Genomic DNA, 23,853 nt, shown 5'->3' with positions numbered 1-23,853 from the left:
CTCACTGTGCTGCAGACCTCGGGGTTCAAGCAGCTCTTCTGTGGAGGGTTTACTGCCAGAGAGGCTCAGAGAGAGCTAGAAATGACTTGCACAGCGCACAGTAGAGGGCAAGCTGGCATGAGAACACAAGGTCATCTAGGACCAGAATCATCCATGTCAAGGGCCATGTGGTTCCATTATGTCTGATGCGGGGGTGGGGGGAACCCAAGGCTCCCTGCTGGCTCTGTGCAGCCTCGGCCACGGCTGGGCAGGTCCCAGCTCGGCTGCTGCAGAATGAAGGACAAACGGGCAGGTGGGTGGCAAGGGGGCTCCAGGAGTGGGGAGGGGTCTCGGTAGCCTGTGAAGCTACGCCCAGTGCCGGCAGCCCTGGCAACTCCCGTGCCTGCCCCGCCACCCATCCCTGAGCTCGGGCAGCGAGGACATGGCTTGGCCCTGCCCGCGCTGGACACCTGCCCAAACGGCTCTGAACCCACAGAAGATGCCCCTGCGCCTCTCGGACGCCCAGGGCAGAAGTGAGCCCGGCCTCACAGCTGGCACACGGGGCCGGGTGGGCCGCGGACCGGGGACCGGGCGGGACGCCGGCTCTGGGCCGGGCCGGGCCACAGGGCGGGGCGGGGCGCCCGGGTCGGTCAGGCGGCGCACGTGACCCGGCCGCCGGGAGCCGGGCGCTGACGCCGCGTCACCCCACCCGAGGCCGCGCGCCCATTGGCTGCGCCGCGGGCCGGGGCGGGGCTCGTCCGGCCGGCGCCCCCGCCGCTCCCGGCGCGCGTCCCCGCGGCCTCGCTCTCCTCACCTGTGAAATGGGATGCCGTCCTACCGGGGAGTAAGGGGTTAACGCGGACGCGCGCAGCCCCGGCATGCGGCGCGGTGCGAGCGCAGAGCCCCCAGGAGGGTCGGGGTAGGGGCTCGCAGAGGAGCAGGTTCCCCGAAGAGCCGCAGCCCCAGCCTGCTTTCCCGGCCCTCCCCTGGACGCTTGCCCGGCTGGTCTCAGGCTGCTCAGCGAAGTGTGGTCTCTTTGGTGGCAGATCCTTACCCCCTCCCACGACTGGACCCTACAGGAGGCTTCAGCCAGGCTTCACTGCAACTGGCGGCTCGAGTCCAGGCTGCAGGTCTCCGTGGGCCTTGCCTCACCTTCTCTCCTGAGCTGCTGCAGTTCTGTGTGCATATTGACTGAGTGTGCTCTTTACATATGCGGTAAACGCGTCTAAAGGACAGTCAGGCAGGTCTGTCGTGACCGTGACTCCAATACACCTTCCCACAGCAGGAAGGGGTGTTCTTATTTTACAGAGACTCAGAAAGGTGAAGTAAATGGTTCCAGGTCACACAGCAAGTGGGCAAAAATCCGGACCTGCTTCCTGACTCTGAGAAGGTGGTCTTCAGTCTTCACTTAGCACCCCCTCCTCTCCCCGGGAGGAGCTGTTGGAATTTTCAGAGAAGCCACCAGATTCCCAAGGCCCCCTGGGTGCTTGGCTCCTACTTGGGGGGTGGAGGGGTCTATGGCGTCAGGATGCAGGGGGCTGAGAAAGGGGATCCCTCTGTTCCCCAGCAGAAGTTCATCCGGAGGGCCAGGCCCTGAGTGGGGGGGGGGGTCTTTGAGCAGGGCCACTTGGGGAACAGATGTGGTTTGGAGGCCCCCGGGTCCTGGCCACCCCTGTTCTGGGTAATTTTCCACAGCAGCCACTTCCGGGAGGGGAACAAAGAGCCCTGCGTGTCCAGGCTGAGCCTCAGGGACTTGGGCCTCCAAGGGCTCTCTTGGCCTGGGCAACCCCCTTCCAAAGTGCGCCACTAATTTCACTCTGTCAGAGGGTGTGGCCAGACAGGCTATATCTGGAGCCTGAGCAAAGCAGTACTCGGGATGGCTGGATCCACTGAGGCAGGGGGCTAGGGAGGCCTGGGGATCCAGGCCTTTGATGTCTCCTTGGCTGCCCCTACCAAGGGTGCCTCTCTGCTTGCATACCTCCAGGGACAGGGAGCTCACTGCTTTCCCACTTTCAGTACCTGATGTTAGTTCTGGTTTATCTCAATCCACCTCATTAGACCCCTCCCTTGCCACCTATCTCTGCCTCCAATCCACAGGACGCAGGGTCCAGGGTCCAGCCCTCTCCCCAGCCTAGTTGCCTCCTCTGACCTGGCCCCAGCCTGTCATGATCCAGGGCAAGGTGGCCCAGGTCTAAAGCACAGTCTGCTCCTTCATCCCAGCTGCTCCTAGGGACAGACACCGAGATGTGAGTCTCTCCCTAGGATCAGCTGGATGGGAGATGGGAGTCAGATGGCCTTGGGGCCCAGCCCTGTTGCCGGCCCAAGTAGCTGTGTGGCCTTGTGCAGGTTAGCTCCTGAACTCTGTGGCTCTTCCTGTCCTCCTGGGTGTGGAGGCCAACCCTTCTGTCATTCCCACAGCTGCATCTGGGAGCAAACCAGATTAAGTCAGGGTGGGAAATTCCAGCCTCTTCCAGGCTCTTCAAGAGGCCCATCTGATCTGGACACTGAGGAGGGTCAGGCTCATCTCACAGGCCCAGCCAGCCATGGTCACTAACGTCCGGGCCACCTATGCGGAGGCATCATCAAGTCCCGTTGCAGCTGAGGTAAATGAGGCACAGAGTGGGGCCCGCTGCCTGGCCCGAGGCCACACAGCAGGTCTTGGACGGGTCTGTCTCCTAAAGACCCAACTCTCGGAACAGTGTTTGTAGGGTCACCTCCCTCCCCAAGTCCAGAGACCTCTGAGACGGACCCAGTCCGGGTCTTCCACTCGGCCCCCTTGCTTGGTGCTGGAGAGGCCAGGGCCTGCCGAAGCCCCGCAGCAGTCGTCACTTGGATGGAGGGGCCGGCCGGGTAGGTGTGCAGGCCAGACCCGAGCCGGCCCCGCGCTCTCCAGGTGGGGCGGGACCGTCCACCGGGGGCGGGGCTCCCCGCAAGGCTCCTCCCCGCCCCCGCCCACCCCGCAGAGCCGCTGCCGGGGAGCCCAGTTGCCGAGGAACTTTTCGCGGGCGCCGAGCCCCACTGAGGCCAGGGCGTGACGCGAAATCGCGGAGCGGCGGCGGGCCGAGCGGGCCGCCGGGAGGAGGCGACTGCGCCATGGACGAGCCACACTTCAGCGAAGCGGCCTTGGAGCAGGCGCTGGCTGAGCCGAGCGAGCTGGACGCGGCGCTGCTGACCGACATCGAAGGTGCGTCAGGGCCACTGGGCTCCGCGCGAGTGGGGCGCGCAGGAGGCGCCGGCCTTTGTCTTCCGGGGCGGCGGGGGGCGCGGAGCGGGGCGGGGCGCGGCGCTGGCGCTGGCTCCGTGCGGGGCGCGCGGGGCGCCCCGCGTCTCTGCGCCGAGCGCTGCGGGCCTCGCTGTCCTGTCCGCGCGGAGCCTCCCGCGCCCGCCCTGGCTGTTCACGCCGCTCCGGGTCCTTGGAGGCTCGGCGCTGGGCACGTGCGCCTCTGGGCGTCCCGGTCCGCCCCCCGCTGCCAGTGAGTCCTCAGCCCCTAGGCGGCTGCGGCGAGAGCCTGGGACCCGGGCATCGCCGAGGCCCCGCCCCCGCTCCGGCCTTGACGTCAGCGGGAGGTTATTCTCGGTCATTCCCTCCGGCCCGAGAGTTCAGCTCGGCGCAGGAGCTCTTGCGCAGGCGCGCGGGCGCCTCCAGCCCCTGCCCCCCAGGGTCCGGTTCTCCTAGCCGGCGCCGGGCATCGGTTCGGCACACATTTACTGAGCATCTACTAGGCCCCGTCCTAGGCACCAGGGGTTCACAGACAGACCTGGGCTCCCCTTTTCTTGGAAGCACAAAAATCGCCAAGGAAACCCACAAACGGATATTTAGTTACACCTTGTGGTCGAGCCGGGGCAGGGCGACAGCTTCCGGTAGAGCGGTGGGGTGAGACCTGAAAGTCAGCCCCAGGACCCGCTGGGAAGGATGTCTTCGCCGCAGAGGGCACGGCGAGGAATTGGAGATTCACAGGTGAGGCTGGGCAGGTTGGCAGACCGAGGACCCTTGTCGGCAGGGAAAGGAGGGAGCAGCTGCGCCGGCTCGCTTACACCTGTGGAAGCACCGCTCTGATTGTTCTACAGAGAAGGGGTTGGGGGAGACGCTGAAGCAGGGGCCAGTTAGGAGGCTGTTGCCCACTGTGCAGACAGCAAATCCCAGCCGCCCTGAGTTGCCTCCGAGGTTGCTGTGTTGCACTTGGCTGATGGGGAAACAGGCCAAGAGCACAGGACCCAAACCTCCCACAACCTGGATAGACACGTCCATGGTGCCTGTGGCCACTCTGGGGTTAGCAAAACGGACACCCACTCCTGCCTTACTGCAGCCTTGCAGATGAACCCAGCTGGCAGGGCCCAAGAGTCGCCAGGTCCCCTGAGAGGAACGAGGGTTGAGAGGAGGGCCAGGCAACCCTCGAGTCCAGGATGGGGAGCTGGACTGGATCCCAGAGGCAGTGGGGAGTCTTGGGGGAGGGGTTGGGGCAGGGCAATGCCATGCTTGGGTTCTGTACGGGAAGTTCCCTCTAGCTGTTGGAGTGGATGATCACAGAACGAGTAGAGAAGACTCATTCAGCACTTACTGTATGCCAGGCACTGTGCTGACCACTGAGTCCTCCCAACAGCCCCAATGAGGGCCTTGAGGCACAGAGAGGTTAAGTGACTTGTCCCAGGTCACACAGCCAGAGCATGGCAGAGCCAGAATTCAAACCCAAGCTGTGGGCTCCAGAGCCCAAGCTCTTAACCGCTGGGCTCCTAAAAGTGTGTGCATGTGTGTGTGGGGGTGGGCAATAGAGCAGGGGACCCAGGAGGCTACTCCACATGGAGGTATGCTGGGGGTTGGGGAGGGGTCATAGGTCACACAGCCACCTCCCCATCCCAGGCGAGAGCCTTTGACTCATGAGACTGAGGACCGGCCTTGCGCCCCGCCCAGCCGGGCATCTGCCTCGACCAGACTCTGTCGTGTGACCAGCTCTTGGCGTGGCGCTCTCACCAGGAGTCTCAGGTTCTGTGCCGAAGGCACTGCCCCCGCCACAGTGCGCCGTGGCTCCTGGTGAGTCAGTCTGCTCCCGGCCTCCTCTTGTGGTTCTTGCTTTGGGGTCCTTTGTGGCCGTGGGCAGAGGGCACGTGAGAGCTGTCCCGCGCGAGCGTTGGGATCGTTGTGGGTTCCGGGGCAGTCCTCACCTCCCTGCTGGTTAATTCACCAGGCCTGGAACGTGTGCTTAGTGCAGAAGAGACAGTGGAGATGACTGCTTGTCGGGGCCCGCGCATCTCCCGCGGGTGCGCCTGGGGCTCCCGCGCACAGCCTGTAGTCATCTCTGGCTGGGCTCCCCAAGTTCACTCTGTCTTTGCACCCCAGGTGTCTGCCTTACGGCATCTTGCCCACCACTCTGCCCAGTACCTGAATCAACTGCACGGGCCAGGCCTCCTGGGGTCCAGGCCAGCCTGGTGGAGAGGACACACGGGGGCCACCCTGCCCCCAGGCCTCTCCCCACGGTCTCTCATGCCCAGTTGTCTGCCTGGCCCCACCAAGCACGGGCCCTCCTTAGGAAACAAGCTCACGGTGGCTTACAGCCCAGCTCCTGGCCCCGGCGCGCACCTCCTCAGCTCCCTAACAACCATGGCTCCCCAGTGCCCCGAGCTAAGTCCCCTTGTCCCAGCATGGCGTTCGAGACCTGTACGGTGGGCCAAGCCTGCCCTCCGTGATGATTCCCGTCCCTCCAGGTCCCACCCCTCAGGCCCCCACGCCGCTGCCATGTTCTGCCCCCGTGCGGTGCCCCCGCCTCGTCCCCACGGCAGAGCCTGGGAGAGGCCTCTTCCACCAGACACGACCCGCTCTCCATCCCTCTTCCTGCCTTTGGTACCCGGCCTGGTGACCGGAAGCAGAAGGCACCCCCCAGCGTGGCCATCTGCTGCCCTCTCGGCTGCAGCGGCTCCCCTGGAAAGCAGGGGGTGAGGCTGTAGATGGGGGTGGTTCCAGCCCTCGCGCCTCTGAGGGGCACGGAGAGGAGCGTGCCGGGAGCTCCCTCTTTCCCGATGGTCACTGGACACAAACATCCTGAGTGACCTGGTCAGCCCCAGGCAGGGGCCTGGGATCCGGACTTTGCCCAGCTGATAAGCGCAGGCCAGGTGAGAATGACTGCGCCGGCCAGAGGAAGCGTCTCTGTCCTTGTGTCTTGCCAGCCGCAGGCCCTGTGGATGTGCCCTTTGACCCCGGGACCTGAGTGGGGCTGCCCATCTGCACATGTGTTGGGAGAGGGGAGGGCCTCAGAAATGCCATGGTCACCTCTTCACCCAGTGTGTAGACAAGGAGCAGACGCCTCCACTGCCCCCCAGCTGCCCAGCCTGTACGGCAGCCGAGGGCGTTAGCAGCGGCAGGAAGGCCAGGCCCCGCGGTGCTTGCTTCCCAGGCCAAGCACCTGTTGGAGACCATTTCTAGCTGGCGGAGGAGGGCCAGGGCACAGCAGGTGTTTCCGAGTCTCCAGCCATAGTTGATGCTTTGCTGGGCAGAGCACCTCCAGGCAGCCTTGGGGATGCAAACTGAAGCACTTGGGAGATTCCAGTCACACAGTTGTGGGGACTAAGGAAAGCGACCAAAAGTAGGTAAAACGACAAAGCCCAGTGCTGGGGCTGCTCCGAGGAAATGGGAAGCATTGCAGGGGAGAGTGCAGACGGGTTTATCCTTCCAGAAAGCAGCCTGGCAGCTCTGAAGCAGCACGCTGCCTTTGAAACAACACACCCACTGCAGGTTTAAAACAGCTGCAGTGAGGCAACCGGGAAGGGGGAAATATAATTAATGTAAAGGAGTGGATAGCACTATTTAGACTGGAACGTTGCTCAGCAGGACGGGACCGCCCCCTGCATTGCCGCTGCGTCAGGCCCATGGGTTGTTTCCCAGCTGCTGGAAGGAGTCTCTACCCCAGGACAGGATGTTGGAATTGGTGCTGGCCAATCTGTCCAGTGGCCGTGCTCAGGGTCACTTGGTCCATGTAACTGGTAGCGGCATGTGGAGCGGCACTGATGAGAGGAGAGTGCGAGGTGGTGACCTCAGAGCAGCTTTTGAGAGGAGGAGTTTGCAGGTGGACACAGGATAGTGGGAAGGGCCTTTGGGGCAGAGGGAACGGGCTGGGCCAGCACACAGCCTTCTGAAAGCAGACAAGGAGAGTGAGGCTCACCGGACTCAGACAGCCAGGGACCAGCAGGGGTGGGGCTGGCAGTGCACACGCCCCTCGATCTGGTCTCCTCTGTGCTCAGCCCCGTGCTGAGTGATTGCGTGTCCCAGCTGGCTCAGGCCTTGACCCCGCCCTAGGGGCTCCTCTCAGGGCAGTTAGGAAGGCCTCGCAGCGGAGGTGGTGCTGGGGCTCCTCCTTGCACCTTCGCGCTGCCTCGCCTCCGTGTCCCACGCAGCACACACGTCCTGACCTGGGGTGAGTGGTGGCAGCGAGGTGGGACAGAGCCAGGCTGGCCCTGGGGCTCACACCTGCCCCTGGCAGGCAGGGCTGAGGGCTGTGGGCTTGGGGGTTGGCAGGCCTGGGTTTGCGTCCCAGATTGTCCACTTGGCAGCCAGGGGACCTGGGGCCTGTGGCTTCCCTCTGAGCCTTAGTGACCTCGTCCGTCTAGAGGGCTCACGCCCAGCTTCCCCTGGGGCTCCAGCCCCGGGCCCGTCCCACTCCAGGAAGAGCCGGCACCCACTTGCACCCCCGGGCAGCCCTGCGCACACAAAGGGCAGCCTGTGCCCCTGCTGCACACTCACCGGCTGTGGACATGTGAGCCTGCCAACCGGGCTCCTCAGAGAGCAGCAGGGTGGGTGGCAGGCAGGGTGCAGCCCCCCTCCCCACCACTGCCCTGCACCCTCCATCGAGCGGGCGGAGCTGGGACGGGGCTGCTGCTTTGCACCATTTGCCATTCTTCACAGCTGTGCAGACTTTGTGACCTGCTTGCAAATCCCTTTCCTGCCCGTTCCCTGAGAAACGGTCTCCTTGGCTCAGGTGAGAGACGAACGTGGGTTGGAACTCCAGCTCTTGACTGTCTCCCTGACCCCCACCCCCTTGACTCCCTCTGCTCCGGCCACACCGGCCTCCTCGCTGTCTTGATGTCACCTCCTCAGAGAGGCCTGCCCTGACCGCCTCCGTTTGTTCATGGTGCTCATCACCACCAGTACCCCTGTTCCTCCGTGGATTTGCAGACCATTGGTTACAGATGGAACAGAAGCTCCACGAGGGACGTCTTCGTGCTGTGTTCCAGCACCCTAGTGCCTGGTACACTTAGTAGACACTTAGGAAAGGGCAGTAGGTATTGCCACAGAAGCAGATCTGGACTTCGTGGGCCAGGCTGTGTAGGGAAGGTGGTGAGCTCCCTGTCCCAGGAAGCGTGCAAGCAGGGTTTCTTCAGGGTGCAAGGCCTCGTGCAGTTTGGATGGGCCGGAGGCTTCCGTGACGGTCAGAGCTGGGCTCCTGTAGGTTCGTGGTGCAGGGCCCCTCCAGGATTTGCATCATGGCCTCACCGAATAAACACGCAGGAGAATAAAAGGCTGCCCCACATCTGCCTCCAGAGGGAGGTTTGAAGGCAAGCCAGGGAGGGGGGAGGAGGTTTCAGGTTTCCTGTTGGGTCCTGATAGGATCAGGGCAGGCTAGGAGGAAGGAGAGCAAAAGGAGCCAGGCTTGGGGGCCGGCAGGTGGGCCCACTGAGGCCGAGCCTGAGCCTCCGGTCTCCCGATGTGCAGTGTGCAGACAGTGCATGCAGAAGCCACGTGGGCCTTGAGTCTTCCCTCATGCGGGAAGCCGAGTGCTCAGCTCACCCACGGAGGGGCCAGCCTTTCAGACCCGCTGCGGGGGCGCTTCCTTAACTTGTGCACGCTGGGGACCTCTCTTGCCTCCTGGAATCCCCTACTCCGAGGCCAGGAGTGAAGGCTCAGAGAAGGGGAGTGAGAAGGGAGAAGGGCAGAAGGATGGGTCAGGAGCTGGGAGGACTGGACCCCTCGGGGCGGTCGGCCCTGGCCCTGGCCCTTCGGAGTCGCAGGCGAGTGTCTGCGTGTGGGCCTTGGAATTCAGGCCTCGGTGTCTTCCAGCCTCAAGGTACTGAGGTGAGGGAGGAGCCTTCCCAACAGCAGTGTCTTGTTTGTTTTTTGGGGGTGAGGGAGGGTGTGAGAGCCACCGGCTGAGGAGAGACGGAGCTGAGGATGCTAGAGAATTCTGTTGCCCTTGGCACCCCCTGCAAGGCTATGGAAGGACCCGGACAAAGGAGGATGGGGGGGCGTTACCTTGGCTAGCCTCCTGGAGAGGGAGGGCCATCCGGGCCGGGGGTTCTCCAGTACCCCAACACCCTCGGAGGCTGCAGGAGACCAGGAGAGGGTACCGGGGTGGGCCTGGCCACAGTTGGGAGGCTGGCCTGAGCCCGGGGTCTGCTTGGCCACAAAAGCCGGAGCTGGCAACCTGGGCTGCTGGCCAGGCTATGTTCATGTGTGTGTGTGGAACTCTGACCTTACCCAGAAGGGGAGATAGGCCCAGGTACCCCTCCAAAGACCCCCAGAGCCTGTCACCCTACGACTTCCTCACCTTCTGTCCCAGGGATTGGGCTGCCTCTTGGACTCCCCGGCCCAACAGTGAATAAGTGAGTGAATCAGGCTTCACCCAGAGACTGCTAGTCGGGTGGGGGAGGGGGTGAGACCTTCACCGACCCCCATCCCAGACCCAGGCCTCTCTGCAAAGGGATGTCTGTGTGGGGCGTCAGCTCTGGTTGTTACTGGCTGGGCACTTTGGGGTAGGGGTTTCCCTTCCTCAGTTTCCCAACAGTGACCTGTTGTCAGGGGTCCATGCGGTTGGGTGCGGCAGAGGCTTGGATGCGGAGTTGGGGCACCCCTGGCCGGCCCCACGCCCGCTCCGCCGCGCTCTCGGAGGTGGTGGGAGCAGGGGACGTGATTGCCAGTAACCCCTGCGGACGTCGGCGCCGAGCGGGTTGAGGGACGGCGTCCGCGAGTAACCCCGGCCCCATCCGGCCCTGCGGGGCTCAAACCGAGCCGCGCGCCGCGGGGGTGGGGCGGGGCCCCAGGAGGCGGTGGCGCGGCCGCTGATTGGCCGCGCGCGCTCACCCCATGCCCGGGCCGCGGCCCCGGGAGGGCGTGGCCATTCGGCGGGGCGTGGCCATTCGGCGGGGGCGGAGCCAGCGGGGGCGGGACCGGCGGCGCGCTCGGCAGCTTTAAAGCGCGGCCGGCCACGCAGGTGAAGTCAGCGCGCGGACACCGGCAGGCCAGCCGCCTGGACCCCCCGAAGGGCGGCGGGCGCAGGCCGCGGAGCCATGGACTGCACGTTCGAAGGTATTTTTTGGAGGACCCGACCTCTTTATTACAGTTTCCATCTGCATCGCGGGGTCCTCATCCCCGGTGCCCTGAGGGGAGGTATACGCGCTCCCGGCTCTCAGGGGAGCTGGCGGACCCCCCCCCCCACCTCAGTAGTCACCCCCACCCCCACGTCTGGCGTGAGAGGGTGGCCTTCCCACATCCTCTGCTCCGCAGGGAGGAGGGCCGGTTGTCCTTCTGTCTCCTGGGGCTCCTAGTTTGGAGGGCTTCTTGAACTTGCTAGACAGTGGCCCCCTGGGTTCAGCCAGTTTTTCTTTCTGGCCCTCAGTTTCCCCATCTGTCAAAGGGGCTCATGAAGCCTGGGGAGCGAGCAGGTCCTGAAGGTGAAAGGTCTCTATGCCCCATGACCTGTGCAAACCTGGAGGGCCCGCCCCGTGTTTCTGTTTGAGGACCAGGAGGCTGAGCCTGGCACCCCCGTCTCGCTCTCCTGGAGGCCGTAGGGAGGGTCCCCTGCAGTCACTTTCCTGCCTGGCACCTGTCAGTAGGAGGGACTCAGGCGACGTTGACTCTCCCCTCCGTGCGGCCATCCTGCCACAAAGGGTCTCATCTGTCTTGTGCAGATGAGGAAACCGAGGCCCAGTGAGAGGAAGCCCTAGCAGGCTGGGGACCGGGGGTACACCTCGGGCTCCCAGGGTTTGCACATGGATCCTGCAGAGCACTCTGACCCAGTGGGTGGCTCCCCCAGTGGGTTAGAGGGCCCTAGGCTGACCCAGCCAGGCTGCTGATCGCCAGCTGGGGAAGAGGGCCTGTGGCCAGGCTGGGGCCGCGGCAGGCAGTGTGTCCAGTCTGTACGAGGAGGAAAGAGGACAGACGGCGTTTGCTTTTGTCGAGGGGAGACTGAAGCCTGAATGGCCGGTCCCGAGGCTGCTTGGCTGCAGACGGGGTCTGGGCTTGTGCCCAGAACACACAGGGACACTCTGGTTGGCACACACTTGGCCAGCGGCTGGCTCTGCCCGAAGCCTCGGTCTGTCCCACAGAGGAGTGGGCTGGCGAAGGCAGCTCTGAAGTCGGGAGTGGTGGGCCCAGGCCTCAGTTCTGCCTTCGCCTGGTCCTGGGGCAGGTCGGTGGGCCTCAGGGGGGCGCTGGGCTCGTCCGGTGTTGCAAGGCCGTTTGACGCACCTGGCAGAGCTCCAGATGTCACAGGTGTCTGTGAGTGGGGGCTCCTGGGGGTGGCTTTCTGTTTCCGTGGCGCTGGTCCCACAGGTACACTGTGGGGTGGGGGTGGGGGAGCGTGCAAATCCGTGACACCTGCCCCCTGTTGCTCACACAGCTTCTCCTCCTTACCGCAGACATGCTTCAGCTCATCAACAACCAAGACAGCGACTTCCCGGGCCTGTTCGACCCGCCCTACGCTGGGGGCGGAGCAGGGGGCACAGAGCCCGCCAGTCCATATGCCAGCTCCCCAGGCAGCCTGTCCCCGCCTCCTTCCACGATGAGCTCCCCACTCGAAGGCTTCCTGGGGGGGACCAAGGCGACAACCCCACCCTTGTCCCCTCCCCAGCCTGCACCCACCCCCCTGAAGATGTACCCTTCCGTGCCTGCCTTCTCCGCGGGGCCTGCTATCAAGGAGGAACCAGCACCCCAGACCACCCTCCAGCCGCTGCCGGGGGCCCTCCTGCCCCAGCGTCTTCCGGCCCCAGCCCCACCGCAGTTCAGCTCTGCCCCTGTGTTGGGCTATCCCAGCCCTCCTGGAGGCTTCTCCACAGGTAAGGGGGGCGTGTGGAGGGAGGAGCACCAGGAGGAGGGTCTGTTGTGGTCTCAGTAGAGGAATTTGCAGGCTCTAGAAGTCGGGTCCCTGCTGTGCTGCTGGAGGTGCTCCCGTCACCAGCAGCTCTCAGGAAGCACCGCTTCCCAGCCTCCCAGCGTCCGCAGCAGATAGGTGCTGGGCTGGGAAGCGAGCAGGCTTGCATCAGAGCCCCAGGCAGGGACTGTCCCGATAGTAACCTGAGGCCATGAGGGTAACGACTCATTCAAGGTCACAGGGTGATAAGTACCTGCGGGCGGGCGGGTTGGAAGTGGGTTAGGGCAGCCTGTGTCCGCAGCTCCTGCCTTTATCTCTGCAGGGACCCCCCCGGGGAGCACCGCGCAGTCGCTGCCTGGCCTGCCACTGGCTGCCCTTCCAGGGGTCCCGCCCGTCTCCTTGCACAACCAGGTCCAGAGTGCGGCTCCCCAGCAGCTGTTGACGGCCACAGCCACCCCGACGGTGGCCCCTGGAACAACCACTGTGACCTCACAGGTCCAGCAGGTCCCGGTGAGAGGGTCTGGCCCGGCCTCAGGGAGGTGGTGGCCCCGACCCACAGCCCACAGCTGAGCCCCCTCCCGTCCTTAGGTCCTGCTGCAGCCCCACTTCATCAAGGCAGACTCGCTGCTCCTGACGACTGTGAAAACAGACGTGGGAGCCCCCATGAAGGCGGCAGGCATCAGCTCCCTGGCCCCTGGCATGGCTGTGCAGGCAGCGCCCTTGCAGGTGGGCGGCTTGGGCAGGGCAGGGGGGCGGGGGTGTTGTATGCATGCATGTCCACCTGCTAACCGTGCCTGGCCCCACAGACCCTGGTGAGTGGCGGAACCATCCTGGCGACTGTGCCGCTGGTAGTGGATGCTGACAAGCTGCCCATCAACCGGCTGGCAGCTGGCGGCAAGGCCCCGGGCTCGGCCCAGAGCCGAGGTGAGAAGCGTACGGCCCACAATGCCATTGAGAAACGCTACCGCTCTTCCATCAATGACAAGATCGTCGAGCTCAAGGACCTGGTGGTGGGCACAGAGGCCAAGGTGCGGGCAGAGGCCCCGATGGGGTGGCCCTGGGGAAGGAGGCACCTGAGGGGAAGAGGAGGCACCTGGGGGGAAGAGGAGGATGGGGCTGAGCCTGGACAGACAGGCCTGGGGCTCCAGACTCCTCGGGCTTGGCGGCTGTTTAGCTGAGCTTCATGGAGGCCCCTTGCGGTGGGGGCTCTTTTAGGTGTTGGGGATTCAGCAGTGAACAGACAGACTGCTGTTCTGTTGAGCAGCTGACGTTCTGGCGGGGTGTCGGGGCGCCGGCAGACAGGACAGATCCGTGTTGGGGTTTGCTGGCGGGGTGTCGGGGCGCCAGCAGACAGGACAGATCCGTGTTGGGGTTTGCTGGCGGGCTGTCGAGGCGCCAGCAGACAGGACAGATCTCTGCTGGGGTTTGCCAGGTGGCATGAAAGAAAACGGGGCGGGAAGAGGGACGGTGGGAGTCGCAGATCTGAATCGGGTGGTCGGGGAGGCCTCGCAAAGGTGATGCCACATGTGAACAGAGGCCTGGAGGAGGCGAGGGGGCAAGGCATGGAGGTGGAACGATGGTGACAGCGGTTAGCCGTAAGCTGTTGTATGCATTTTACTTGGGAGGAGGGTTCTACTAGGGAGGAACATTCCGCGTAGAAGGAACAGCAGGTGCAAAGGCCCTGAGGCAACTGTGTAGCAGAGCAGTCCCACCCCTTGCGCTTAGCCGCCCACTTGTCCGCCCACTTGTCCGGCCTGACCGGCCACCTGTGCTGTGTCTCCTCCCTACCGCCTGCAGCTGAATAAATCTGCTGTCTTGCGCAAGGCCATCGACTACATCCGCTTCCTTCAGCAGGGCAACCAGAGACTCAAGCAGGAGAACCTGAATCTGCGCACCGCTGCCCACAAAAGCAGTGAGTCCTTTCCTCCCCTCCACGCCTGCTCACCCTGCGAGGGCCCTTCACCCTCTCGTCGGCCTTCCCGTGGCCCTCAGCTCCGATTTGGGGCGAGGTAGGGTGTGTAGCCCTCACCCCAGCCCAGCTCCTCTCTGGCCCACAGAATCTCTGAAGGACCTGGTGTCAGCCTGCAGCAGTGGAGGCCACACAGACGTGCCCATGGAGGGCGAGAAGCCAGAGGTGGTGGACACCCTGAGCCCGCCACCCTCGGACGCCGGCTCGCCCTTCCAGAGCAGCCCACTGTCCCTTGGCAGCAGGGGCAGTAGCAGTGGTGGCAGTGGCAGTGACTCGGAGCCTGACAGCCCAGTCTTTGAGGACAGCCAGGTTGGGTTGCACGTCGTTGCCCCCTCCCTGTCATCCAGCGACATCCTCTGAGTTCCGGGACTGGGGCGTGTCCTACCTCCCGTTTTAGAGACGGGGAGCTGGGCAGGGGTCCCGCAGTAAGGCTGGGGGCAGAGCTGATCCCTCCTCCTCTGAGCTGAGCTCTCTGGGCTGTGCTCACCCCGTTCTCACTGCCCCGCCCACCCCGCCAGGTGAAGCCAGAGCAGCTGCCGCCCCCCCACAGCCGGGGCATGCTGGACCGCTCCCGCCTGGCCCTGTGTGTGCTTGTCTTCCTCTGTGTCTCCTGCAACCCCTTGGCCTCCCTGCTGGGCAGCCGGGTTCCCGCTGGCCCCTCCGATGCCACCAGTGTCTACCACGGTCCTGGGCGCAGCATGCTGGGTGCTGAGGGCAGAGGTAGGACAGGCCAGCCTGGGCAGTGCGAGGGGGGACTCTTGGGGACGTAGATCCCGGGCCTGTGGGCTTGGGGCTCTGGACTTCCCGGGTGGCATGTCCCCAGCCTGTGTCTGCCCCCAGACAGCCTTGGCTGGGCCCCGTGGCTGCTGCCCCCACTGGTCTGGCTGATGAACGGGCTGCTGGTGCTGTCCTCCTTGGCGCTGCTCTTTGTCTACGGAGAGCCGGTCACGCGGCCCCACTCGGGCCCCGCCGTGCACTTCTGGAGGCATCGCAAGCAGGCCGACCTGGACCTGGCCCGGGTAAGCGGCCGGACCCCGGGGGTGTGGAGGGCGGGCAGGGCTGGGACCCTCAGCAGCACCTGGGAAGGTGCCGGGCACACCGTGAATCTGCCCTGTTCTCTCCACTCCTGTCTCCCCCTCAGACCCCCACGGAGCCCCGGGGGCCCAGCCGGCACTGCTGGGGTTGGTGGGGTCGTGGCGGGGAGCCCAAGATGGAGGGCTCTCCGGGGCTAGAGGGGTGGCACGTGCCGGGGATGCTCTGACCCCGCCTTTCTCACCTGGAAAACCTTCCTCCGCAGGGGGACTTCGCCCAGGCTGCCCAGCAGCTGTGGCTGGCCCTGCGGGCCCTGGGCCGACCCCTGCCCACCTCCCACCTGGACCTGGCCTGCAGCCTGCTCTGGGGCCTCATCCGCCACCTGCTGCAGCATCTCTGGGTGGGCCGCTGGCTGGCAGGCCGGGCGGGGGGCCTGCGGAGGGATGGTGCCCTGCAGGTGGACGCCCGCACCAGTGCCCGCGACGCGGCCCTCGTCTACCACAAGCTGCACCAGCTGCACACCATGGGTATGGCGGGCGAGGGCTGGGCCTGAGGGCGTCCCGCCACCTCTGCGCCATGCCCAGCCTCATGCCCTCCCATTTTCCAGGGAAGTACTCGGGCGGGCACCTGGCTGCCGCCAACCTGGCACTGAGTGCCCTGAACCTGGCCGAGTGCGCGGGGGAGGCCATGTCCGTGGCCACGCTGGCTGAGATCTATGTGGCCACCGCGCTCAGGGTCAAGACCAGTCTCCCCCGGGCCTTGCATTTCCTGACAGTGAGTAGGTGGTGGGCTTGGTGGGGGACGGGGCTCAGGTCTCCCTGGGCTGAGGGCTGCCCGGGAGAGGCGGCTGGTTATGGGGTGGGCTCCAGGCCCTCTGGGGTCTCAGCCCCGGGTCTGGGGTGACAGCCCGCCCCTCTCGCCCACAGCGCTTCTTCCTGAGCAGCGCCCGCCAGGCCTCCCTGGCACAGAGCGGCTCAGTGCCTCTTGCCATGCAGTGGCTCTGCCACCCTGCGGGCCACCGTTTCTTCGTGGATGGTGACTGGGCTGTGTGCAGCGCTCCGCGGCACAGCCTGTACAGCGTGGCCGGGGACCCAGGTGCCTTCTCACCCTGCGCCTGTCCCCTGTCCCCCATCCCCTGTCCCCTGCCCACCCTGGTCTGTTGCCCCACCATCCATTGTCGCCACGGGGGCTGCAGGAACAGGGAGGCCAGGCTGGCTCTGTCTCAGTTGGGGCTCTTCAGAGGCAAACAGGAAGAGGGATTTGGGGGCAGGTGGTTGATTTGGGAGGTGCTCCCAGGCAACACCGCTGTGCTGTGAGGAGGTCAGGAAGGGCGTGTGCCCAAGCTAGGTTATCCTGTCCACGGGGTGGGGGAGGCAGAATATTTATCGCCCAGCTTTCATCCGTCTCAGAGCCAGGCCCCCCCGTGCCCAGGGAAGAGTCCTAGGTGCAGGGAAGCGCCTGTGCGCGGGGAGGTGGGGCCCTTCCCCCCCGCCCCACTCACCCTCTCCTCCCCACAGTGGACCCCCTGGCCCACGTGGCTCAGCTGTTCCGTGAACATCTCTTGGAGCGAGCACTGCATTGCCTGGCCCAGCCCAGCCCCGGCCCCGGATCAGCCGATGGGGACAGGTGAGTGTCCCTCTGCGCCTCAGCGGGCCAGGTCCCCCACCCCCGGCCAGTGGAGCTTGGAAAAGGCTACGTCCAGGGACCCGTGTCGGTGGCCAGAGCCGGGTCACCGTGGCCTCAGTTTCCCCACCAGCCCGGCAGGGGCTGGCCGCGCTTTGAGGAGCCAGGAAGCCAGGCTGTGCCGTGGGGGCAGGTGAGGAGGGCCGTCCGCTTCAGGACCCCTGCCACCTGTCCCGACGGCCAGTCCTCTCCTGCCACAGGGAATTCTCCGATGCCCTCGGGTACCTGCAGCTGCTGAACAGCTGTTCTGACGTGGCCGGGGCTCCTGCCTGCAGCTTTTCCATCGGCTCCGGCATGGCTGCCACCGCCGGTGAGCCCCCAGGCCTCCCCGCCCCGTGACACCCTCGGGCTCAGCGCCACAGCAGCTTGGCCTTGGGTGTGGTGTGGCCGAGTTTCAGGGACCCCTCTGGCCCTGCTTCCTGCAGGCACAGACCCGGTGGCCAAGTGGTGGGCCTCGCTGACGGCTGTGGTGACCCACTGGCTCCGGCGGGATGAGGCAGCGGCCGAGCGGCTGTATCCGCTGGTGGAGCACCTGCCCCGCGCCCTGCAGGAGTCTGAGTGAGCGCAGGCTGCGTGCTCGTGCCCCCACCCCGACCCCCGGCTTTGTTCTGTGCGGTTGGGGTCCCGTCATTTCTTTCCCGGGAAGCCAGAACCAGGGCAGGGGAAGCTCGGCGAGGGCCTGAGGCCTGGTCTGACCGTCACACCTCTGCCTTGGCCCCAACAGGAGACCCCTGCCCAGGGCGGCTCTGCACACCTTCAAGGCTGCCCGGGCCCTGCTGGGCCGTGGGAAGGCAGAGTCTGGCCCGGCCAGCCTGGCCATGTGTGAGAAGGCCAGTGGGTACCTTCAGGACAGCCTGGCCGTTACACCAGCCGGCAGCTCCATTGACAAGGTGAGGGCTGGGGCCAGGGGCCTGGCGGATCTTGGGGGCCTTGGCCTTTCCACTCCCCGGACGGTCCTCCTTGGGCTGCAGAAGACTGCAGGGTCAGCCCAACAGTACAGGACTGGGGGCTAAGGTTTGGGTCCAGGGGAGAGTGGCTGCCCCCCTCTGGCCTCAGTGTCCCCACCCCCGGAGGACGGCTGGGGTGAGCGGTGTGGCAGGGCCTGGAGAGCGGGCGGCCCCGCGGTGCATTGCTGTTGCATTGCACGTGTGAGGCGGGTGCAGTGCCTCGGCAGTGCAGCCCGGAGCCGGCCTCTGGCACCATGGGCCCCCACTCTTCCCTCCCAGAGCCAGAGCCCCCTGACCCCTGCCCTGCCCACCACCCCAGGTCATGCAGCTGCTCTTGTGTGACCTGCTCCTTGGGGCGCGCACCAGCCTGTGGCAGCGGCAGAAGCCGCCGGCACCCTCCCAGGCCTCGCCGGGCCCGGGCAGTGGGGCCCAGGCCTCTGCCCTCGAGCTCCGTGGCTTCCAGAGGGACCTGAGTGGTCTGAGGCGTCTGGCACAGAGTTTCCGGCCTGCCATGCGGAGGGTGAGTGCCCATGGGGCTCTGGCTTGCAATGGGGATGTATGTGAGGTGTCGGGAGGGAGCGGGGGCCTGGCTGGAACCTCTCCTGGCCCCTCCTGCCCAGGTGTTCCTGCATGAAGCCACTGCCCGGCTGATGGCAGGGGCCAGCCCGGCGCGGACACACCAGCTCCTGGACCGCAGCCTGAGGAGGAGGGCCGGTCCCTGCGGCAAAGGAGGTGAGAAGGACAGCTGGCCCAGGTGGGAAGGGGCCACACGCCAGGTGGAGGCTGCAGAGGGAGGCTGTGTGTGAGACACACAGAGGCCGAGGGACTTGGTGGTGGCTTCCTGATGGGAGGCCTAACCTGAGAGTCAGTGGGGACAACTGTCCTTTGTAGGACACGCGACTGGGTACGCGGTCTGTGCTCCAGGGGCAGGCGCGGAAGGGGCGAGGCTCCGTGCTCCTCCGAGACCGAGGGGGGCGGGTGGGGGCGGGTGCTGACTAGCCTGGGGCGGGGCCGGTTGTCCAGGGGGCGGGGCAAGGATCCGAGCCCCACCCCCGGCGCGGCCCCGCCCCTGACATGCCACTGTGCATGTGTGCAGGCACGGCGGCGGAGCTGGAGCCGCGGCCCACGAGGCGGGAGCACGCGGAGGCGTTGCTCCTGGCTTCCTGCTACCTGCCGCCCGGCTTCCTGTCGGCGCCTGGGCAGCGAGTGGGCATGCTGGCCGAGGCGGCACGCACGCTCGAGAAGCTCGGTGACCGCCGGCTGCTGCATGACTGCCAGCAGATGCTCATGCGCCTGGGCGGCGGGACCACCGTAACCTCCAGCTAGACCCCCGCTGGCGGCCCAGCCCCAGCGCCCCTGTTTCTGTCTCGACGGCCGAGGGCAGCGCCGGAGACCCGGGGTCCGAGGCTCGCCCACGGAGTGCACTGTCCCTGGAGGGCTGGAGACCCTCGGGGACTTCCGCACTTGACCTTGGGGCCTCCCCAGCCCGCTCCAGCCCTCGATGAGCGGCGGCCGGGATGGTGCTGGCCCCTGGTGGCCGGCCGGGGGATTGCCGGGGCCTGGCCGCTGCCGGGGGTCAACTGTTACGCGCGCCGCCGCCGATCCTGGGCTTTCCCTCTCCGTCCAGAGGGAAGAGGGGTGCGTCTCACTGAGCCGAAGGGCCCTGCCCCCGGCGCCTCCCTCCCGTCTGGGGAGACCTGTGCATAGTGTAGATCGTGGTGCGCCAGCCTCCTGGCCTCTGAGGTTCCAAGTGTTACTTTGCCTTTTGCAAACTTTATTTTCATAGGTTGAGAAGTTTTATACAGAGAATAAAAAATGAACTTATTTATAATCTGGGTTTTGCTCCTTTGGGGAGGGGTGTGTGTGCCAACCAGAGGGGATCCTTTGGGCCATCCGTCCCCCCAGCACCCAGGCAAATGCTTCCCATCCCTACCTGCCTTTCGGTTTGGGAGGCCCGGCTTTATTCCCTCCAGCTGACTTGGGTCCCACTGATCACGGGGCCGCGCGTTTGGGCTATATCATCTCCTAACCCTTAGGGTCCATATGGTCTCAGCTGTGTCTCCTTGCCTCCTCTCCCAGCTTCTGCCCCCTTCAGGTCCCGGGATGACATGGGAGGACAGCTCCATGTCTTTGGGGATCTGTTGGGACAGCAGGAGCTACAACCTGGGTCTCCCTGTGTGTCTGGGTGTCAGTCTCACCTGCCTGACCCCTGTCCCCTTCCCGGAGGTCACGTGGGTGTGGCTGGGCAGCAAGGGCTTCTTTCCTGTACCTGCATTAAGGTCCCCAGAGCCCTCCCCTCCCCTCCCCTCCATTCCAACCTCTCCCCCAGAGCCTGGCCCCTCTCCCAGCAGAATCTGGTCAGAATCCACGGGCTGCAGAATTCCAAAACAATCGTTGTATCTTTATTGACTTTTTTTTTTTATGAATGCAATGACTGTTTTTTTTTACTCTTAAGGAAAATAAACATCTTTTAGAAACAGCTCGATACACACAATCTTCAGTGTGAAGCAATATACTAATAAGAACACTAGTCGTCTTAACATTTACAGTCTTCATATATATTATATATATGTATATGTATACATATATATACACTATATAACGAGGCCGGATATAATACACACGTTCACCGTTTTACAGTCATATGTACAGGAAGTTTCTAGGGCGGCCCCGGGCTGGGGCTGCATCAGGCCTATCGAAGCGTGGACAGAGCTGAGGACACGGACAGACAGGCGGACGAACTGGCGGGCACTGGCCCGGGCGGTGGTGGCTGCTTGGGGAAGGAGGCAGCGCCGGAGCCCCCTTCCCAGCAAGGGCCCCGTGCTGAGGGGCACACGACGCACGGCGGCGACACACGGGCGAAGCGAGCATGTTCCCGACATATATACATTCTATGTGACATATATATAGAGGGGCACACAGGTGTGTACATGGACCTAGCGCTGTCTCCGCTCCCGTGCGAGTGGCGCTGCGGCCCCCGGAGACGGTGGTCGTGCAGAGGGTCGGTCATGCGTCTGCCGGGGGTGCACTCTGGTCGCGACTTTTAGTTTTGCGCTCCCAGGCTGGGCTCCGGGGACGGGGCGGACTGGAAGGGAGACGAGCAGAAGCCAGCGGGAGCCAGTCCGGCCCACGCCCGGGGAGCCCGCATCCCCTGAGCACGGGCCCCAGGCCCCCGGCCCTCCCGACCCGCACGAAGGTTTTGGCCAAGGCTGGGAAGGAAGGGCGCACAGCCTCCGGCCCCTCCTGCGCCGGACAGGCTTCGGCTCCCCCCCGCCCCCAGCCTCGTTCCAGGAGACACGTCCTGGAGGGAAGCCAGCCTCGGCCTCTTCGGACCCCACCCCACTCCCAGGGTGCCCAGCTGCGTGCCACTACCGACCCACGTAGACTGTGTGCCACGTCGTCCTGAAACTTCCAGGGGGAGAAGCGTATCCCCAGGCTAAAGGCCTCCCACCCACGCCGGAGCCTGGGTGTTCCAAGGAGTCTGGCCGCTCCGCGGGCTCCCCCTCTCCAAGCCTGGCCGGGGGATGGGGGCGAGAAGGCCCTGTGCCGTCCAGTTCCGGGAGCAGACGGATCCGGAACCTGTTTTCTTCCCGACCGGGGACCACTAGTTTCCGCCCGAGGAGGCCAGATCCAAGATCCGGGTTCCGGATCAAGGATCGGCTCTGGACCCGCGCCGGAAGCAGCGCGAAGGCGCGGGGGCTGCGCCGGCGGCTCCTCTCCTCGGCGTCGGCGGCGTCGGCGGGCGGGCGGGCGGGCTGGCGGGCGGGTGGGATCCGGCGGCTCCTCCGGCCGGGGGTGGATTACAATGGCAGCCTCTGCGGGGAAGAGACGCGCGGCTAGTTACTGACTGCGGGGCACCTGCCGAGCAGTCAACTCCTCCAGACCCGCCCCTCGGCCCCGACCCCGCCCGCTCCTCCAGAGCGAGGCCCCACCTGCAGCTTTGCCCGTAGGCCAGTCCCCGCGCCCCGCCCCGCCCCGCCCTGGGCTGGCCCCGCCTCCCGCACGTGCGGGCTGTATAAGTGGCCCGGGGCCCACCCGTGCTGATCCGCCCCCGCCTGGTCCGCCCGGAGCCGGCGTTCCCGCGCCGGGGCTCCTCTCCAGCCTGGGCCCCTCCAGGGGAGGCTCGCGGTCACCCACCTTATGTTTGGGGCATTTCAAAGAAAAGTTCTCTTCGATGAATATGCAACCTGTGAGCAAGAGAAGTTCGTGCGGTCAGAACGGCGTCTTGTCCGGCCGGGAGGGGGGCCCACCGCCCTGAACGCCCTCAGCTGCAGGTTTTTATTTCAAAGAGTAAGTCAGCCTCTGCTTGAAATCAGACCCAGTCCGAACTCCGTCAGCCCTCCAGCCCCGCTGGCCTATCTGTCCTTTACTCTCCTTTCCCCTCCCTCTGGAACCCCGTTTGGTCATGGGGAGGCGTCCCCACTCTCCCCCTCGCCCTCCCCCGCTGTGCTTTGCTGGGCCGCACTGGTCACTCCGTCCTGTGGTCCGGGCCCAGCCCCTAGGTAGGCCTTGACGCCCAGGGGGCGCAGTGAGCGTGTGTTGACCACCTGGGGCTGGGGTGGCACTTCCGGAGGCACCATGCTCAGCCGCCCCCAGCAGCCACTCTGGACGTGGGGAGGCAGGGCCAGTCACCCATCCCCAGCCCCTCTCCTGGTATCTGCACTTGGGGAGCCAGGGCCCCGCTGACAAAGTGGCCTGGGGCCTGGTGCTCGCTCTGCTAGCTCCAATGTGGGCTGCCTAACAAAGGGCGCAGGGTCAGTGGGCCTGGGCAGCTCTGGTGCCCTGCGGTCTCAGGGTCCGGCCCAGACCCCTGGAGAGCCCCACGGAGGACCGTACTTCCAGACCCAGATCGGGCAGGTGCAAGGTGCTGACCAGGGGCTGGGTAACTGCGGGGGGCTCCTGCCTGCCCAGCTCACTCCCTGGGTGCCCCCCGCGCCCCCCTGCTGCCTGGAGCCGGGTTCCCCTCCCCTCTGGCTGCTAGGCTCACTAGTCCTGCCCCCTTCTCTGGCCACTGTACCCCCTCCATGCCCCTCCCTCACACCGCCCCCTCCGGGCTCTGCCAAACTCTCCAACCTTTAGGCAGATGCCTCAAGTTCAACCCCAAAGGGAGCTGCACGTGTGGGGATTAACCGCCCCCCCCCACCCGGCCTTGCACAGCCCTTCTGTGAAGGAGAAAGGGGGCTGCCCAGCTGGACCTGGTGGAGCGGGGAGGCCATGCAGAGTAGAGAGGAGCTGCCCAGCTGGGGCCCCAGCTCATCTGGGTCCACCAGCCTCAGCTGAGCTGCCGGCTGACTACGGCCACCTGGGTGAGCTCAATCTGGCATGCGGCAGGGCCCGCCTGCCCACACACACCCTCCTGAGATGTGCTGGAGGCTGGGCCTGGAAGGTCCGGTGGCTGATACACCAGTGGGACAGCCTGCCATGCCTCGGGCCTGCTCACTGACCTGGGGACGCTGGCCACCTCCCACTCCCCCCTCCTCCCAGCATGGCCCGGCTTCCTGTGCGTGCAAAGCCTCTGAGGCGCAGGCTCCATCTGCACCTGCAGCCCCTCTCTCCGGAATGCAGGGCTCCGTCACAGGTCTGCTCAGGCCAGCATCTCATCTGCCCCCTGCGGCCCTACAGAGAGCCCTACTAGATGGGGAATCCCTTAAAGATATCACTGGAAACAGTTTGTATCGCTCCAAGCCTGGTATATATGTCCCACCACAAGCCAGCTCCTGCCCACCTCCCTTGACCTCTTGAGGACTGGCTCCAATGTCACCTCCTCCTAGAAGCCCTCCTGGATTCCCTCCCAACTCAGGATGGATCTCTCAGCACAGTCTCTCCTTGTCTGGTCTCCGTAACTTTAGGCAAGGATCACGGTTTTCCTGTCTGTCCCACTGAGACATGAGCCCCCAAGGAGGCTGGGAAGCTGCAACACTGGAGAGGACAGCGCGCAGGACGTGGAGCCGGCCAGACAGTGAGTCACACCCTGGTCCTGTTCCTGCAGTGCTGTGGCCACGGGTAAGACAGCCTGTCTGTGAAGGTGCCGCTGGAGACAGTGCAAGGCCTGGCACGGGGCTGGCAGAGCGCAGGCGCAAACCTAGTCACTGCGGGAGGAGAGCTGCAGCCCGCGGCACCTGTTCCTGGAGGTCAGGCCCGGGGTCTGGTGAAGTGGCGGAGTCCACATTAC

At 65.2% G+C, this 23,853-nt stretch overlaps 2 protein-coding genes across 9 annotated transcripts in view; one reads left to right on the top strand and one right to left on the bottom strand.

Moving 5' to 3' along the window:
• The first annotated feature begins 708 nt into the window (after positions 1-708).
• On the top strand, positions 709-19,985 carry SREBF1 (sterol regulatory element binding transcription factor 1). 5 transcript variants are annotated; one of them, XM_079904377.1, is made up of 19 exons: positions 709-3,163; positions 11,599-12,015; positions 12,373-12,545; positions 12,639-12,776; positions 12,857-13,078; positions 13,848-13,962; positions 14,108-14,328; positions 14,538-14,739; positions 14,860-15,038; positions 15,317-15,578; positions 15,659-15,825; positions 15,978-16,146; positions 16,569-16,677; positions 16,935-17,044; positions 17,160-17,292; positions 17,459-17,624; positions 18,001-18,201; positions 18,302-18,413; positions 18,778-19,985. In XM_079904377.1, exons 1-19 carry the CDS (start codon positions 3,073-3,075, stop codon positions 19,005-19,007), a joined length of 3,417 nt encoding a protein of 1,138 aa, XP_079760503.1. In that variant the 5' UTR covers positions 709-3,072; the 3' UTR covers positions 19,008-19,985. The 5 variants fall into 5 exon arrangements, with proteins under 5 accessions (XP_079760503.1, XP_079760504.1, XP_079760502.1 ...); XM_079904378.1 differs by having other exon boundaries at positions 12,373-12,560; positions 13,905-13,962; XM_079904376.1 differs by having other exon boundaries at positions 12,373-12,560.
• A 128-nt stretch (positions 19,986-20,113) lies between these two features.
• Positions 20,114-23,853, bottom strand: part of RAI1 (retinoic acid induced 1) — a 105,309-nt gene continuing 101,569 nt past the window's right edge. For 3 of the 4 annotated variants that reach the window (XM_079905331.1, XM_079905333.1, XM_079905332.1), the window contains one exon: positions 20,114-21,868. In XM_079905331.1, coding sequence (XP_079761457.1) covers positions 21,522-21,868 — 347 coding nt within the window. In that variant the 3' untranslated portion in view covers positions 20,114-21,521. The remainder of the gene's footprint in view (positions 21,869-23,853) is intronic. The other variant, XM_079905334.1, reaches the window with a different exon arrangement.

Source organism: Stenella coeruleoalba (genome assembly GCF_951394435.1).
Source record: "Stenella coeruleoalba genome assembly, chromosome: 19".
Lineage (NCBI taxonomy): Eukaryota > Metazoa > Chordata > Mammalia > Artiodactyla > Delphinidae > Stenella > Stenella coeruleoalba.
Note: the sequence above shows the minus strand (reverse complement) of the source record. Positions and strands in the feature narration are given on the sequence as shown.